The sequence below is a fragment of the Myotis brandtii genome, unplaced genomic scaffold (assembly GCF_000412655.1).
Source record: "Myotis brandtii unplaced genomic scaffold, ASM41265v1 scaffold422, whole genome shotgun sequence".
Taxonomy (NCBI): Eukaryota; Metazoa; Chordata; class Mammalia; order Chiroptera; family Vespertilionidae; genus Myotis; species Myotis brandtii.
Window position 1 is genome coordinate 215,514 of NW_005366171.1, and position 16,668 is coordinate 232,181.

Sequence of the window (16,668 nt, forward strand, 5' to 3'; positions counted from 1 at the left end):
AGATCCTAGAACTGTTGGTGCTGGAGCAATTCCTGACAATTCTCCCTGAAGAGGTCAGGACTTGGGTGAATTTACATCATCCAAAGAACAGCAAAGAAGTGGTGACCCTCATAGAAGATGTAATGGAAGACAAAGGTGAGAATATAGAAAACTGGATGTGGAATAGTTGCCCTGGAGGGAAGGGACAGCATATTTTCCTGTTATAAAGAAGAAAAACAAGAATGAAAGGAGAATCCATTATATTTACTTGCTTAATTTTAAGAATATTATTTGTACTATTTTATCTTTTAACACTATGCTAATATGTTCACTATCTATGGGTCATATTTGTGTATTTTTTCAGTCTCTCAGGTACCTGAATGTTGGCTTTCTATCTGAAACTCCTGGAATTCCTGGAAATTTTATTTGAGTTATAACTTGGCTCAAATCACACCATATATATAAATATATATATAGTATACAGGTACTTAGCCCAAGCCTAAGAATTACTGGACTCCTCTGATAAGATAAATTCAGACAAAGTGGGACTTCCATCTAGGAAGATGCAGCCCCTGAACAAGTTGATGGCTATCTCACAACCTCACAACCTGACTCTGGATGAACAAAGTGAGGACCTGAGAGCAGATGTGTCTTGGCAGCAGGAAACCACCCCAGTCAGGGAGACCTATGACTCTGAGGCGTCTCGTCAAAAGTTCAGACATTTCCAGTACTTGGGAGTGTCTGGGCCTCATGAAGCCCTGAGCCAACTCTGGGAGCTCTGTCTTCAGTGGCTGAGACCAGAGGTTCATACTAAGAAGCAGATCCTAGAACTGTTGGTGCTGGAGCAATTCCTGACAATTCTCCCTGAAGAGGTCAGGACTTGGGTGAATTTACATCATCCAAAGAACAGCAAAGAAGTGGTGACCCTCATAGAAGATGTAATGGAAGACAAAGGTGAGAATATAGAAAACTGGATGTGGAATAGTTGCCCTGGAGGGAAGGGACAGCATATTTTCCTGTTATAAAGAAGAAAAACAAGAATGAAAGGAGAATCCATTATATTTACTTGCTTAATTTTAAGAATATTATTTGTACTATTTTATCTTTTAACACTATGCTAATATGTTCACTATCTATGGGTCATATTTGTGTATTTTTTCAGTCTCTCAGGTACCTGAATGTTGGCTTTCTATCTGAAACTCCTGGAATTCCTGGAAATTTTATTTGAGTTATAACTTGGCTCAAATCACACCATATATATAAATATATATATAGTATACAGGTACTTAGCCCAAGCCTAAGAATTACTGGACTCCTCTGATAAGATAAATTCAGACAAAGTGGGACTTCCATCTAGGAAGATGCAGCCCCTGAACAAGTTGATGGCTATCTCACAACCTCACAACCTGACTCTGGATGAACAAAGTGAGGACCTGAGAGCAGATGTGTCTTGGCAGCAGGAAACCACCCGAGTCAGGGAGACCTATGACTCTGAGGCGTCTCGTCAAAAGTTCAGACATTTCCAGTACTTGGGAGTGTCTGGGCCTCATGAAGCCCTGAGCCAACTCTGGGAGCTCTGTCTTCAGTGGCTGAGACCAGAGGTTCATACTAAGAAGCAGATCCTAGAACTGTTGGTGCTGGAGCAATTCCTGACAATTCTCCCTGAAGAGGTCAGGACTTGGGTGAATTTACATCATCCAAAGAACAGCAAAGAAGTGGTGACCCTCATAGAAGATGTAATGGAAGACAAAGGTGAGAATATAGAAAACTGGATGTGGAATAGTTGCCCTGGAGGGAAGGGACAGCATATTTTCCTGTTATAAAGAAGAAAAACAAGAATGAAAGGAGAATCCATTATATTTACTTGCTTAATTTTAAGAATATTATTTGTACTATTTTATCTTTTAACACTATGCTAATATGTTCACTATCTATGGGTCATATTTGTGTATTTTTTCAGTCTCTCAGGTACCTGAATGTTGGCTTTCTATCTGAAACTCCTGGAATTCCTGGAAATTTTATTTGAGTTATAACTTGGCTCAAATCACACCATATATATAAATATATATATAGTATACAGGTACTTAGCCCAAGCCTAAGAATTACTGGACTCCTCTGATAAGATAAATTCAGACAAAGTGGGACTTCCATCTAGGAAGATGCAGCCCCTGAACAAGTTGATGGCTATCTCACAACCTCACAACCTGACTCTGGATGAACAAAGTGAGGACCTGAGAGCAGATGTGTCTTGGCAGCAGGAAACCACCCCAGTCAGGGAGACCTATGACTCTGAGGCGTCTCGTCAAAAGTTCAGACATTTCCAGTACTTGGGAGTGTCTGGGCCTCATGAAGCCCTGAGCCAACTCTGGGAGCTCTGTCTTCAGTGGCTGAGACCAGAGGTTCATACTAAGAAGCAGATCCTAGAACTGTTGGTGCTGGAGCAATTCCTGACAATTCTCCCTGAAGAGGTCAGGACTTGGGTGAATTTACATCATCCAAAGAACAGCAAAGAAGTGGTGACCCTCATAGAAGATGTAATTGAAGACAAAGGTGAGAATATAGAAAACTGGATGTGGAATAGTTGCCCTGGGGGGAAGGGACAGCATATTTTCCTGTTATAAAGAAGAAAAACAAGATTGGAAGGAGAATCCATTATAGTTATTTTCTTAAGTAATTTTAAGAATATGATTTGTACTATTTTATCTTTTAACACTATGAGGCCTCAAATATTATTTTGGCTCCTTTTCCTCTGATCCAGTAGTTCTCAATCCCTGGTGGAATTTCAGAATCACATTTAGAGCTTTTTAAAAATATAAGATCTAGGCTCCACCCTTGGAGATTCTGATTGTTTGTAGAGCTTTGCATCATTATTTTTTCAAAGTTCTTTAAAGCTGATTCCTATGGATAGCATGTTATAATCACTGCTGTAATCATTAAACTTTTCTCCAAAGCATAGCTTGTCTCCCTAATGTTTTTCTTCATTTTCTTCAGATATACCCTGCAAGGATTCTGCCCTTCTCCGGAAGGTGAGTATCAAGAAGGAGAAAATGGAAGCAGACTCACTAACAGGCAAATCCCAGGTGAATTAGGATTCCACTCTTTGCTGAAATGAGCTGATTTTTCTTTCTTGACCTTTGAACTTTTGTCAAACATAGTTTAATCTAAGGACATGAGACTTGTTCTCCCTCAGGACATTGGACCTATTTTAGTTGGCAATACACTTTTTGAAAAATATGATCTTTGTATGTTCTCTGTGCATTTATTTCTTCAAAACTGTAAACAGTAATTAAAGCTATTAAAATAGAGCCCATCCAGAGAATGTTCAGAATTAAAAGTGAAGGGAGCCAATGTCACTAATGGTCAGGAGAAGAAACCTCAATGGATACTGAAATGAAACAAAGTAGGAGAGAAAAACCAGGACAATGTTGTCACTGAAAGCAAAGGATGAGAATATTTCAAGAAGAAATTCTTTAAAGTTTAGGAAAATCCAGCCTGAGTAATGTCTTAGTGTCTGTTCATTATCATCATGGAGATACTAAGATGCATGAGCATAAAAGCCAGGTTGCAGAGAAGATGAGGAAGTAAGCAAAACGAATGTAGACAACTTATTCACAAAGACAGGCCCTGAAGTAGGGGAAGGGAAAGGATTTGTATATTTCAATGTGACTGAAGGTGCCAATAATGATAAGGTTGAGAATGCCAAGAGAAATTCGACAACTGTTGATGGTAAGAGGGCCCTCTTAAGAAAGGTTTAATGCAGCCCTGGCCTGTGTGGCTCAGTTGCTTGGATGTCATCCCATGCACCAAAAGGTTGCCAGTTTGATTCCAAGTCAGGGCACATACCTGGGTTGTGGGCTTGATCCTCGGCAGCCAATTGATGTTTCACTCTCTCCCTTCCTCTCTCTCTAAAAGTCAATAAAAAAAATCTTTAAAGAAAAAGAAGAACTGTTTACACAGGGCCTAATATGCCACACTTTTTTTATGACAGTAAATGAAACAAAACCCTGGCTTTGTGGAGATATATTTATAGTCAAAGCAGACAGGCAAACGCAAGCAAATAAACTAATTGCAGCCCTGACTGGTGTGGCTTAGTTGGTTGAGCATCCGTCAGGGCACATACTCAAGTTGCTCGTTGGTTCCCCTGTCTGGGTGCATATAAGAAGTGGCCGACCCATGTTTCTCTCTCATTTTGATGTCTCTCTTTCTCCCCCCTCTCTTGCCCCCTCTCCTCCCTTCCTCTCTCTAAACCAGTGGTTCTCAACCTTCTGGCCCTTTAAATACAGTTCCTAATGTTGTGCCCCAACCATAAAATTATTTTCGTTGCTACTTCATAACTGTAATGTTGCTACTGTTATGAATCGTAATGTAAATATCTGATATGCAGTATGGTCTTAGGTGACCCCTGTGAAAGGGTTGTGCGACCGCCAAAGGGGTCGCGACCCAAAGGTTGAGAACCACTGCTCTAAACTCAATAAAAACATTTTTTGAAAGGATAATTGCAGACAGGAATAATAATTACAAAGAAAAGAAAGAAATATAATGCAGTAGAGACTGATTAAGAGAATGGCTACTTTGGGTAATCAGGAAAGGCCTGTCCGACCAGCTAACAGTAGGCTGTGAGAACTGAGGTTAGCAGGCTGGGTTTCTCAATTGGAGAAAATGCCCTACCTCTTCTGCTATTGAAGCCTACATCTTCATTACAAATTTCCCTCAAATCTACCTTCAACTCTTTGTGCTCTGAACTCCTTTTATGTAAATTATTTATACTCTATAATAATTTTTGTTCCACAGTTATCCCAACTGTTTTTTTCTCCTCCAGCAAAACGTAAGCTAATCGAATTAATTTTCCTTTTGTGGCCCTCACAAAGTTCCAAGTTGATAGGTCCCTAATATAACACGACTTCATCCTTTAGAACTCCAAACATTGACCTATCAATTTTTGTATATTCTGGCTACCTCCCGTATTCTTTCCAAATTTATTTCTCCTCTAGTAATATTTTTGGAGTGATCTTTGCTTAAAAAGGAACTTAATGTTTTAGGAGCCAGTGACATTCAAAGATGTGGTTGTGGAATTCAGCGTGGAAGAGTGGGGGCAATTGGACTCTGCTGTAAAGAACCTGTACAGGGATGTGATGCTGGAGAACTATAGGAACCTCAGTTCATTGCGTAAAGGTGGCTTCTATGTACTTACCTAATCTGCTCATTAATAATCTCTTCATCTACTGATAAAATTATAGGACTGCTGAAGTGATTAAGGGCATTTGGGATTAGGTTCAGATTTCCTAATATTCTTTGGGCACAACAGCAGATTTACTTGCTGTATGTGTCTAAAAGTCCTTTCTGATGTAGAGTTTTAGAAATACACAGGTGTGTGATGATTCTGGCCTAATCTTTCAACAGCTCTTAGAACACTATGTTGGGATGAAATTCTTTTTCCTCTAAAACGGTCTGGAGTGTCATGTATGTTTGTTTATTGTGTTGTTTTCATTTTTCCCATAACAGAGCTTCTATTTTCCAAACCAGTTGAGGCCCCCAAGTTGGAGAGTAAGATAAAAGGATGGATAATGGAGCAAGAAATCCCAAGAACAGCCATACTGGGTAAGAAGCAGGCAGATATGAGGCATTTGTAAAAATCTGTTTGTTAAACTTACCATTGTACAACCCAGCCTTTGGTTGATAGTTGGGAAGGTGATGACAAAACCACCTAAACTTTGAAGAAAAAAAGTCATCATTGCTTTTTGTTCACAGATTCTTTTTCTTATTTGGACAGGCAAAATTGTGTTATGGGTTAGAACTTAAAACTGTGTGGCCTATCTGCCAGTTTCCTAATCTGTAACAGAGAGTGAATGACAGTGTCTACTTCCACTTTACTGTGAGGATGAAATGTATTCATATGTGTAACATACTTAGAGCAGTGCCTGACACCTGGTAAATGCTATATAAATGAATGTTCACCATCATCTCATTAAATGGTATTCTTTGTTTTTTCTTTTTCTTTTCTTTTTTTTAAAGAAAACAGAAAACTCTGCTTTATCCTAGAGTGGCTTCAATATTCTTCCATTTTTTTCCTTTCTTTAACTATATAACTCCTTAACTTGTACCTTAAGTCCCTACCCTCATCATAATTTATTCTTATTAACATTTTGGTTTTGAGAAGTTATAAATTATTGTATGTATATTTTAGTAAGTATAGAATATGCTTTTCTATAATGAGGGATATAACTCACTTCATTACCTCACTACCCAGAGCTATGTAGTATTAACATTTGTGGGGGTTTTTTTTCTTAAGCCATTTTCTTTGTTTATGTTAATGTATTTTTGTGGCTTGTGACAATTTATTTTTTCCAAAATTGGGGTTATCAGGAATATGTCATTATATATATTCTGCTCTTCTTACCTAATATGATATCATGCACAATTGCCTATTTCACTAAATACAAAAATTGGTTTCTAATTCACATATAACATTCCATCACATACATGTATCGGTATATTCAACCATTCCTCCCTCCCACCACAACTATTGGACATTTAGGTTATTGCCAATTTTTCAGGCTTATGTGTTGACTTCTGTAGTATACCTTATTAGAAGAGGAACTTCAGCACCAAAGAAGTGGTGTGTGTTATTTTAAGAATATTATTTGTACTATTTTATCTTTTAACACTATGCTAATATGTTCACTATCTATGGGTCATATTTGTGTATTTTTTCAGTCTCTCAGGTACCTGAATGTTGGCTTTCTATCTGAAACTCCTGGAATTCCTGGAAATTTTATTTGAGTTATAACTTGGCTCAAATCACACCATATATATAAATATATATATAGTATACAGGTACTTAGCCCAAGCCTAAGAATTACTGGACTCCTCTGATAAGATAAATTCAGACAAAGTGGGACTTCCATCCAGGAAGATGCAGCCCCTGAACAAGTTGATGGCTATCTCACAACCTCACAACCTGACTCTGGATGAACAAAGTGAGGACCTGAGAGCAGATGTGTCTTGGCAGCAGGAAACCACCCCAGTCAGGGAGACCTATGACTCTGAGGCGTCTCGTCAAAAGTTCAGACATTTCCAGTACTTGGGAGTGTCTGGGCCTCATGAAGCCCTGAGCCAACTCTGGGAGCTCTGTCTTCAGTGGCTGAGACCAGAGGTTCATACTAAGAAGCAGATCCTAGAACTGTTGGTGCTGGAGCAATTCCTGACAATTCTCCCTGAAGAGGTCAGGACTTGGGTGAATTTACATCATCCAAAGAACAGCAAAGAAGTGGTGACCCTCATAGAAGATGTAATGGAAGACAAAGGTGAGAATATAGAAAACTGGATGTGGAATAGTTGCCCTGGGGGGAAGGGACAGCATATTTTCCTGTTATAAAGAAGAAAAACAAGATTGGAAGGAGAATCCATTATAGTTATTTTCTTAAGGAATTTTAAGAATATGATTTGTACTATTTTATCTTTTAACACTATGCTAATATGTTCACTATCTATGGGTCATATTTGTGTATTTTTTCAGTCTCTCAGGTACCTGAATGTTGGCTTTCTATCTGAAACTCCTGGAATTCCTGGAAATTTTATTTGAGTTATAAGTTGGCTCAAATCACACCATATATATAAATATATATATAGTATACAGGTACTTAGCCCAAGCCTAAGAATTACTGGACTCCTCTGATAAGATAAATTCAGACAAAGTGGGACTTCCATCCAGGAAGATGCAGCCCCTGAACAAGTTGATGGCTATCTCACAACCTCACAACCTGACTCTGGATGAACAAAGTGAGGACCTGAGAGCAGATGTGTCTTGGCAGCAGGAAACCACCCCAGTCAGGGAGACCTATGACTCTGAGGCGTCTCGTCAAAAGTTCAGACATTTCCAGTACTTGGGAGTGTCTGGGCCTCATGAAGCCCTGAGCCAACTCTGGGAGCTCTGTCTTCAGTGGCTGAGACCAGAGGTTCATACTAAGAAGCAGATCCTAGAACTGTTGGTGCTGGAGCAATTCCTGACAATTCTCCCTGAAGAGGTCAGGACTTGGGTGAATTTACATCATCCAAAGAACAGCAAAGAAGTGGTGACCCTCATAGAAGATGTAATTGAAGACAAAGGTGAGAATATAGAAAACTGGATGTGGAATAGTTGCCCTGGGGGGAAGGGACAGCATATTTTCCTGTTATAAAGAAGAAAAACAAGATTGGAAGGAGAATCCATTATAGTTATTTTCTTAAGTAATTTTAAGAATATGATTTGTACTATTTTATCTTTTAACACTATGCTAATATGTTCACTATCTATGGGTCATATTTGTGTATTTTTTCAGTCTCTCAGGTACCTGAATGTTGGCTTTCTATCTGAAACTCCTGGAATTCCTGGAAATTTTATTTGAGTTATAAGTTGGCTCAAATCACACCATATATATAAATATATATATAGTATACAGGTACTTAGCCCAAGCCTAAGAATTACTGGACTCCTCTGATAAGATAAATTCAGACAAAGTGGGACTTCCATCCAGGAAGATGCAGCCCCTGAACAAGTTGATGGCTATCTCACAACCTCACAACCTGACTCTGGATGAACAAAGTGAGGACCTGAGAGCAGATGTGTCTTGGCAGCAGGAAACCACCCCAGTCAGGGAGACCTATGACTCTGAGGCGTCTCGTCAAAAGTTCAGACATTTCCAGTACTTGGGAGTGTCTGGGCCTCATGAAGCCCTGAGCCAACTCTGGGAGCTCTGTCTTCAGTGGCTGAGACCAGAGGTTCATACTAAGAAGCAGATCCTAGAACTGTTGGTGCTGGAGCAATTCCTGACAATTCTCCCTGAAGAGGTCAGGACTTGGGTGAATTTACATCATCCAAAGAACAGCAAAGAAGTGGTGACCCTCATAGAAGATGTAATTGAAGACAAAGGTGAGAATATAGAAAACTGGATGTGGAATAGTTGCCCTGGGGGGAAGGGACAGCATATTTTCCTGTTATAAAGAAGAAAAACAAGATTGGAAGGAGAATCCATTATAGTTATTTTCTTAAGTAATTTTAAGAATATGATTTGTACTATTTTATCTTTTAACACTATGCTAATATGTTCACTATCTATGGGTCATATTTGTGTATTTTTTCAGTCTCTCAGGTACCTGAATGTTGGCTTTCTATCTGAAACTCCTGGAATTCCTGGAAATTTTATTTGAGTTATAAGTTGGCTCAAATCACACCATATATATAAATATATATATAGTATACAGGTACTTAGCCCAAGCCTAAGAATTACTGGACTCCTCTGATAAGATAAATTCAGACAAAGTGGGACTTCCATCCAGGAAGATGCAGCCCCTGAACAAGTTGATGGCTATCTCACAACCTCACAACCTGACTCTGGATGAACAAAGTGAGGACCTGAGAGCAGATGTGTCTTGGCAGCAGGAAACCACCCCAGTCAGGGAGACCTATGACTCTGAGGCGTCTCGTCAAAAGTTCAGACATTTCCAGTACTTGGGAGTGTCTGGGCCTCATGAAGCCCTGAGCCAACTCTGGGAGCTCTGTCTTCAGTGGCTGAGACCAGAGGTTCATACTAAGAAGCAGATCCTAGAACTGTTGGTGCTGGAGCAATTCCTGACAATTCTCCCTGAAGAGGTCAGGACTTGGGTGAATTTACATCATCCAAAGAACAGCAAAGAAGTGGTGACCCTCATAGAAGATGTAATTGAAGACAAAGGTGAGAATATAGAAAACTGGATGTGGAATAGTTGCCCTGGGGGGAAGGGACAGCATATTTTCCTGTTATAAAGAAGAAAAACAAGATTGGAAGGAGAATCCATTATAGTTATTTTCTTAAGTAATTTTAAGAATATGATTTGTACTATTTTATCTTTTAACACTATGCTAATATGTTCACTATCTATGGGTCATATTTGTGTATTTTTTCAGTCTCTCAGGTACCTGAATGTTGGCTTTCTATCTGAAACTCCTGGAATTCCTGGAAATTTTATTTGAGTTATAAGTTGGCTCAAATCACACCATATATATAAATATATATATAGTATACAGGTACTTAGCCCAAGCCTAAGAATTACTGGACTCCTCTGATAAGATAAATTCAGACAAAGTGGGACTTCCATCCAGGAAGATGCAGCCCCTGAACAAGTTGATGGCTATCTCACAACCTCACAACCTGACTCTGGATGAACAAAGTGAGGACCTGAGAGCAGATGTGTCTTGGCAGCAGGAAACCACCCCAGTCAGGGAGACCTATGACTCTGAGGCGTCTCGTCAAAAGTTCAGACATTTCCAGTACTTGGGAGTGTCTGGGCCTCATGAAGCCCTGAGCCAACTCTGGGAGCTCTGTCTTCAGTGGCTGAGACCAGAGGTTCATACTAAGAAGCAGATCCTAGAACTGTTGGTGCTGGAGCAATTCCTGACAATTCTCCCTGAAGAGGTCAGGACTTGGGTGAATTTACATCATCCAAAGAACAGCAAAGAAGTGGTGACCCTCATAGAAGATGTAATTGAAGACAAAGGTGAGAATATAGAAAACTGGATGTGGAATAGTTGCCCTGGGGGGAAGGGACAGCATATTTTCCTGTTATAAAGAAGAAAAACAAGATTGGAAGGAGAATCCATTATAGTTATTTTCTTAAGTAATTTTAAGAATATGATTTGTACTATTTTATCTTTTAACACTATGCTAATATGTTCACTATCTATGGGTCATATTTGTGTATTTTTTCAGTCTCTCAGGTACCTGAATGTTGGCTTTCTATCTGAAACTCCTGGAATTCCTGGAAATTTTATTTGAGTTATAAGTTGGCTCAAATCACACCATATATATAAATATATATATAGTATACAGGTACTTAGCCCAAGCCTAAGAATTACTGGACTCCTCTGATAAGATAAATTCAGACAAAGTGGGACTTCCATCCAGGAAGATGCAGCCCCTGAACAAGTTGATGGCTATCTCACAACCTCACAACCTGACTCTGGATGAACAAAGTGAGGACCTGAGAGCAGATGTGTCTTGGCAGCAGGAAACCACCCCAGTCAGGGAGACCTATGACTCTGAGGCGTCTCGTCAAAAGTTCAGACATTTCCAGTACTTGGGAGTGTCTGGGCCTCATGAAGCCCTGAGCCAACTCTGGGAGCTCTGTCTTCAGTGGCTGAGACCAGAGGTTCATACTAAGAAGCAGATCCTAGAACTGTTGGTGCTGGAGCAATTCCTGACAATTCTCCCTGAAGAGGTCAGGACTTGGGTGAATTTACATCATCCAAAGAACAGCAAAGAAGTGGTGACCCTCATAGAAGATGTAATTGAAGACAAAGGTGAGAATATAGAAAACTGGATGTGGAATAGTTGCCCTGGGGGGAAGGGACAGCATATTTTCCTGTTATAAAGAAGAAAAACAAGATTGGAAGGAGAATCCATTATAGTTATTTTCTTAAGTAATTTTAAGAATATGATTTGTACTATTTTATCTTTTAACACTATGCTAATATGTTCACTATCTATGGGTCATATTTGTGTATTTTTTCAGTCTCTCAGGTACCTGAATGTTGGCTTTCTATCTGAAACTCCTGGAATTCCTGGAAATTTTATTTGAGTTATAAGTTGGCTCAAATCACACCATATATATAAATATATATATAGTATACAGGTACTTAGCCCAAGCCTAAGAATTACTGGACTCCTCTGATAAGATAAATTCAGACAAAGTGGGACTTCCATCCAGGAAGATGCAGCCCCTGAACAAGTTGATGGCTATCTCACAACCTCACAACCTGACTCTGGATGAACAAAGTGAGGACCTGAGAGCAGATGTGTCTTGGCAGCAGGAAACCACCCCAGTCAGGGAGACCTATGACTCTGAGGCGTCTCGTCAAAAGTTCAGACATTTCCAGTACTTGGGAGTGTCTGGGCCTCATGAAGCCCTGAGCCAACTCTGGGAGCTCTGTCTTCAGTGGCTGAGACCAGAGGTTCATACTAAGAAGCAGATCCTAGAACTGTTGGTGCTGGAGCAATTCCTGACAATTCTCCCTGAAGAGGTCAGGACTTGGGTGAATTTACATCATCCAAAGAACAGCAAAGAAGTGGTGACCCTCATAGAAGATGTAATTGAAGACAAAGGTGAGAATATAGAAAACTGGATGTGGAATAGTTGCCCTGGGGGGAAGGGACAGCATATTTTCCTGTTATAAAGAAGAAAAACAAGATTGGAAGGAGAATCCATTATAGTTATTTTCTTAAGTAATTTTAAGAATATGATTTGTACTATTTTATCTTTTAACACTATGCTAATATGTTCACTATCTATGGGTCATATTTGTGTATTTTTTCAGTCTCTCAGGTACCTGAATGTTGGCTTTCTATCTGAAACTCCTGGAATTCCTGGAAATTTTATTTGAGTTATAAGTTGGCTCAAATCACACCATATATATAAATATATATATAGTATACAGGTACTTAGCCCAAGCCTAAGAATTACTGGACTCCTCTGATAAGATAAATTCAGACAAAGTGGGACTTCCATCCAGGAAGATGCAGCCCCTGAACAAGTTGATGGCTATCTCACAACCTCACAACCTGACTCTGGATGAACAAAGTGAGGACCTGAGAGCAGATGTGTCTTGGCCTTTCTTGGCAGTTAATTTGCATATCACCCTGATTAGCCAATGGGAAGCGTAGCGAAGGTATGGTCAATTACCCTGTTTGTCTTTTATTAGATAGGATGATTTGACTGTATTCCCTATGCTTTACTTTATAACCTTGTGACTATTTTGTAACTACTTATTGTACTACTTACTTCCTTTAACTTTTTCACCCAGCCCCCCAACTCCCCTTCCATTTGGCAACCATCAGTTTGTTCTTTGTCTCTCTGAGTCTGTTTCTGTTTTGTTTTATCACTCTGGCAAACACTAGGTATTTTTTACCTGAAATCTTTATTAATTTGATAGGCAAATTACTCTGTTTCTTCCTTTCTATATCTTCTCCCTCAGTTATCTTTTGGATCCCATTTCTATAAAATGCTCTTTCTTCCATTCTTTGCCTTGCTGATCTCTAAACCTTCTTTTTAATATTTTTATCTCATTTATTTGTTCTGTAATTCTTCTTTTCTAGCCTCACTTCATTGTATTCTGTGTTTAAGATGCATAAAATATGCATATCCCCTTATATGGTTTAGCCTTCCTTTCCTAATCAAGCAATTTTTTTTCTTCTAGTTTGTGGAATTTTTATTTCTTTTCAGACACACAAATAATTTCAGAAAATCAGGATTCAGTTTCAAAGAGAATTTCTGGAGCAGAATCATTCCATGGAGAGATAATGACAACACTGACCCAAAGTAGACTTCCTTCTCTAGATGCCTGGAAAGGTGATGATTGGTTATATAGGAACTGGGACATAAATTTGCCACAAGAAGCTTTCATTCATAAGACAATCGATACTGTGGAGGGAGACTTTGAATATAGTGAAAATAAGAAAAGCTTTGATGTTAAGTCAGTTAACTCAGTTTTTGATAGTTAACAAGGGGTCCCCGAAGTGCAATAAGTTTAAAACTAATTTCAAATTTAATTTTGACTTACTAGGAAAGCAACATTCAGAATATAATGAATGTGGGAATGCCTTGAGCCTGAGTACAGATATTCAACACCCAAAAAGTCATACCACAAGGAGTTGCTATGAATGTTTTCAGTGTGGGAAAGCCTTCAGCCGGAGTTCATCCCTTGTTCGACATCAGATCATTCACACAGGAGAGAAACCCTATAAATGTAGTAAATGTGGGAGATCCTTCAACCGACGAACAAACCTTAGTAAGCATCAAAGAGGTCATCCAGAAGTAAAGGCCTACAAAGGAAATAAATGTGAAACAGTCTTCAGTAAGAGTGAAGACAGTAATAAAAATCCAAGTCTCCATCCTAGAGATAATACTTATGAATGTGTAAACTGTGGAAAATCCTTCAGCCGGAGCTCCTCACTTATTCGACATCAAATGATTCATACCGGAGAGAAACCATTTAAATGTAACAAGTGTGAGAAAACTTTCAACAGGAATTCAAACCTTATTAAACACCAAAAACTTCATACTCAAGAGAAGTCCTATAACAAGTAAATGTAATATTGCCTTTAGTCAGAGTGCAGAACTCATTCAACATCCATGAACTTATGCTGGAAGGAATCCTATGAAAATGCAAATGGAAAAAAGAAACTTTTTCAGAGATTATTCTCTAATTGATAATGACAAAATTAATATTGGAGGGAAATCTGTTATTGGATAGAAATCTCAGGCAGATTTTCCTGGCTCCCAGATGAAACCACAGAGTTTGGAATTAAACATATCACCATACAAGTGTTTTGTCTATCATTATTCTGATGTTCATTACCATCATCTTTCTCTAGTTCATAAATAGGACCTAATCTATTGAGGAAGTCCATATTAGGGAGAAGCCAAGCAATATCCTTGGAGTTGATAAATTTAGTAAACCTCAAACTTTCAGTTCTTAATATGAAGGTCACAAGTAACCAGGAGATCATGAAGGACATTTCTAAGGACTGAACTCTCTGAAGTAATGGCAAAGATCATAGTGACAACCAATTACTCCACCCCAATTAATATCTTTGGCTGCCCTGGTGCTCAGTGGGGACTACAATTGGAAAAGGGTAATTAACTGCAATAGGAGGTGGATGTATTGTTAATCTACATGTATTTTTTTAAGATATGAATTTTTTTAAAAGTACTCTTTGGGATCTAGGCTGGAGGACATCCATAGCCCTAGGTCTATCATTTATCCTAAACATTTAAAGGTCAATAAAGTGTCCTCAAGTGGGACACAGGCCCTGCCACCACCCCGGAGAAACAGTCCACCAAATCGCAGCCGACGCTGCCGTGGCACAAAATGCAGCCCACAGCCCAGCACAGCCTGCAAACAGTGGCTATGGGCATCAGGTAATGACATCATATTTTTGTTGACATTCTGAAGCCGAAATTGTCAACAGAATATATCTGAAGACCAACTATTGCCACAGCGTACCTCTGAGGCTGAAAGAAAGCAATGTTGTCGACAAAATATGTCTGAAGAACAACTAATGATAAATGAAGATTCTGATAGTAAAAATTTCATGGAAAATATTCGTTATATCATGTTATTGTTTTTTATTAATCTCTATATTATTTTCATCTACATTTTACTAATTTTCTTTCATCTCTGACACTTCTATAGAGAAAGGGCAAATAGCGATATTAAAATATTTCCTCTAATTAATTTTCTGTCAATGTGCATGAATTCATGCACCAGGCCACTAGTTTCTAGATAAAAAGGCTATTGTGGAGATGTTGAATCCTCCCACATTAAACTATAAAAAAATTCTAATCAAATATTTCATTGAGAACATTATTTCACAAATTGATTATAAAGTTTATTTTGTAAGTACCACTCTAGTGAGGAAAATGTAAGAGATATCTCTTAAGTATATATGACAATGAGTTTGGTGGCTAAAGAGCAAAACTGAGAAAAGAAAAATATTTTTATTTTCATTTTTTTGGATGAAAATGCTTCTTATAAAACACCTACATCTACTTAAAGAGTCTTAAGATATATGGCAAATCAGACTTCTAGATTTTAATCCTGGACTTGCTAATAATTTGTCCTATAACTAGTTATTTAACTTGAGACTCTAATATTTCATCTGAGAATAGGGATACCTGGCCTACGTTTTTATTGTACAGTTCAAATGAGATAATATAGCACTTATTTCTTAAGTATAAGAATTGCAAATTAAATGCAAATGTATGGTTTTAATATTATTATTGGAGCTTAATGATTTAACACAGTGTTTGGCTCCTAATAAATGCTCAAAAATCGTAGCCATTAATTATTACAATCTACCAAAGAAGCAGTAGGCTGGCTAAGCAACTAACAACCCTCCAAAACATCAAATGAAATAAATTATAGTTTTAAGGATGAAGGATTCCCCAACAGTGCATACTCAGTAGGTTTTCTAAGAGTCAAACATGATTCTGTGAAAGAAATCTCAGCACCAGAATTCATCATAAATATAGCAAACACTTTTAAACAGGAATAGATTCCATCCTACCCCCACCATTTAGGTTAATATATTTTCAATTGTGAAATTGCTTGAAATTTTTTTTCAAAGGGAGTTTTATCTCTACTTTTCCTACCCTTTAGCTAGAAAAGAAAGGTAACAACTCTTGTAGACCTACTCAAAGATAAATACAAACTATGGATATTTTTATTCAAAAATCCTATGGTGGTAAATACTCTGAAAAATCTGGATCTGTATGAGTGTCTGTTTTTTTGCATATGAGTGCAGTCTTACTAAGTATAGCAGATACTAACCTGACCAAAGCAATTATTTCATAAACAACACAACCTAGCAAAAACTACGGGTATATTCACTAGTTTCCTGACAGTTTAAGGTGAGTACTGGTTGGTATGTGCCTTACTGGGAGACAACAGGAAAGCAAAAGGGAGCTTTTGCCCTCTGGAAGGTAAAACCAAAGATATCTGGTCTCTGATACTAATATATGCACATCATGGAAGAAACCATGTAATAAGAAAAGGAAAGGAGATAGAATGGTTGAGGGAACAGAATATTAAGCTTCCAAGCATAAGAATTTTCTTTACATCATGGGTGGAAAATGGTAACATCTCAGTGGTTTGACTTCTGAGTGAAAATATATAGC

At 38.4% G+C, this 16,668-nt stretch overlaps 1 protein-coding gene across 1 annotated transcript; it reads left to right on the plus strand.

Annotated features, from left to right (window-relative positions):
- Positions 1-1,922: 1,922 nt before the first annotated feature.
- ZNF215 (zinc finger protein 215) lies at positions 1,923-14,273 on the plus strand. Its single transcript, XM_014545817.1, is given in 6 exon segments — positions 1,923-2,529; positions 2,971-3,059; positions 5,019-5,151; positions 5,482-5,577; positions 13,213-13,477; positions 13,479-14,273. Coding segments are annotated over 6 exon segments (1,572 nt in total). The 5' UTR covers positions 1,923-2,138; the 3' UTR covers positions 14,077-14,273.
- Positions 14,274-16,668: the final 2,395 nt, after the last annotated feature.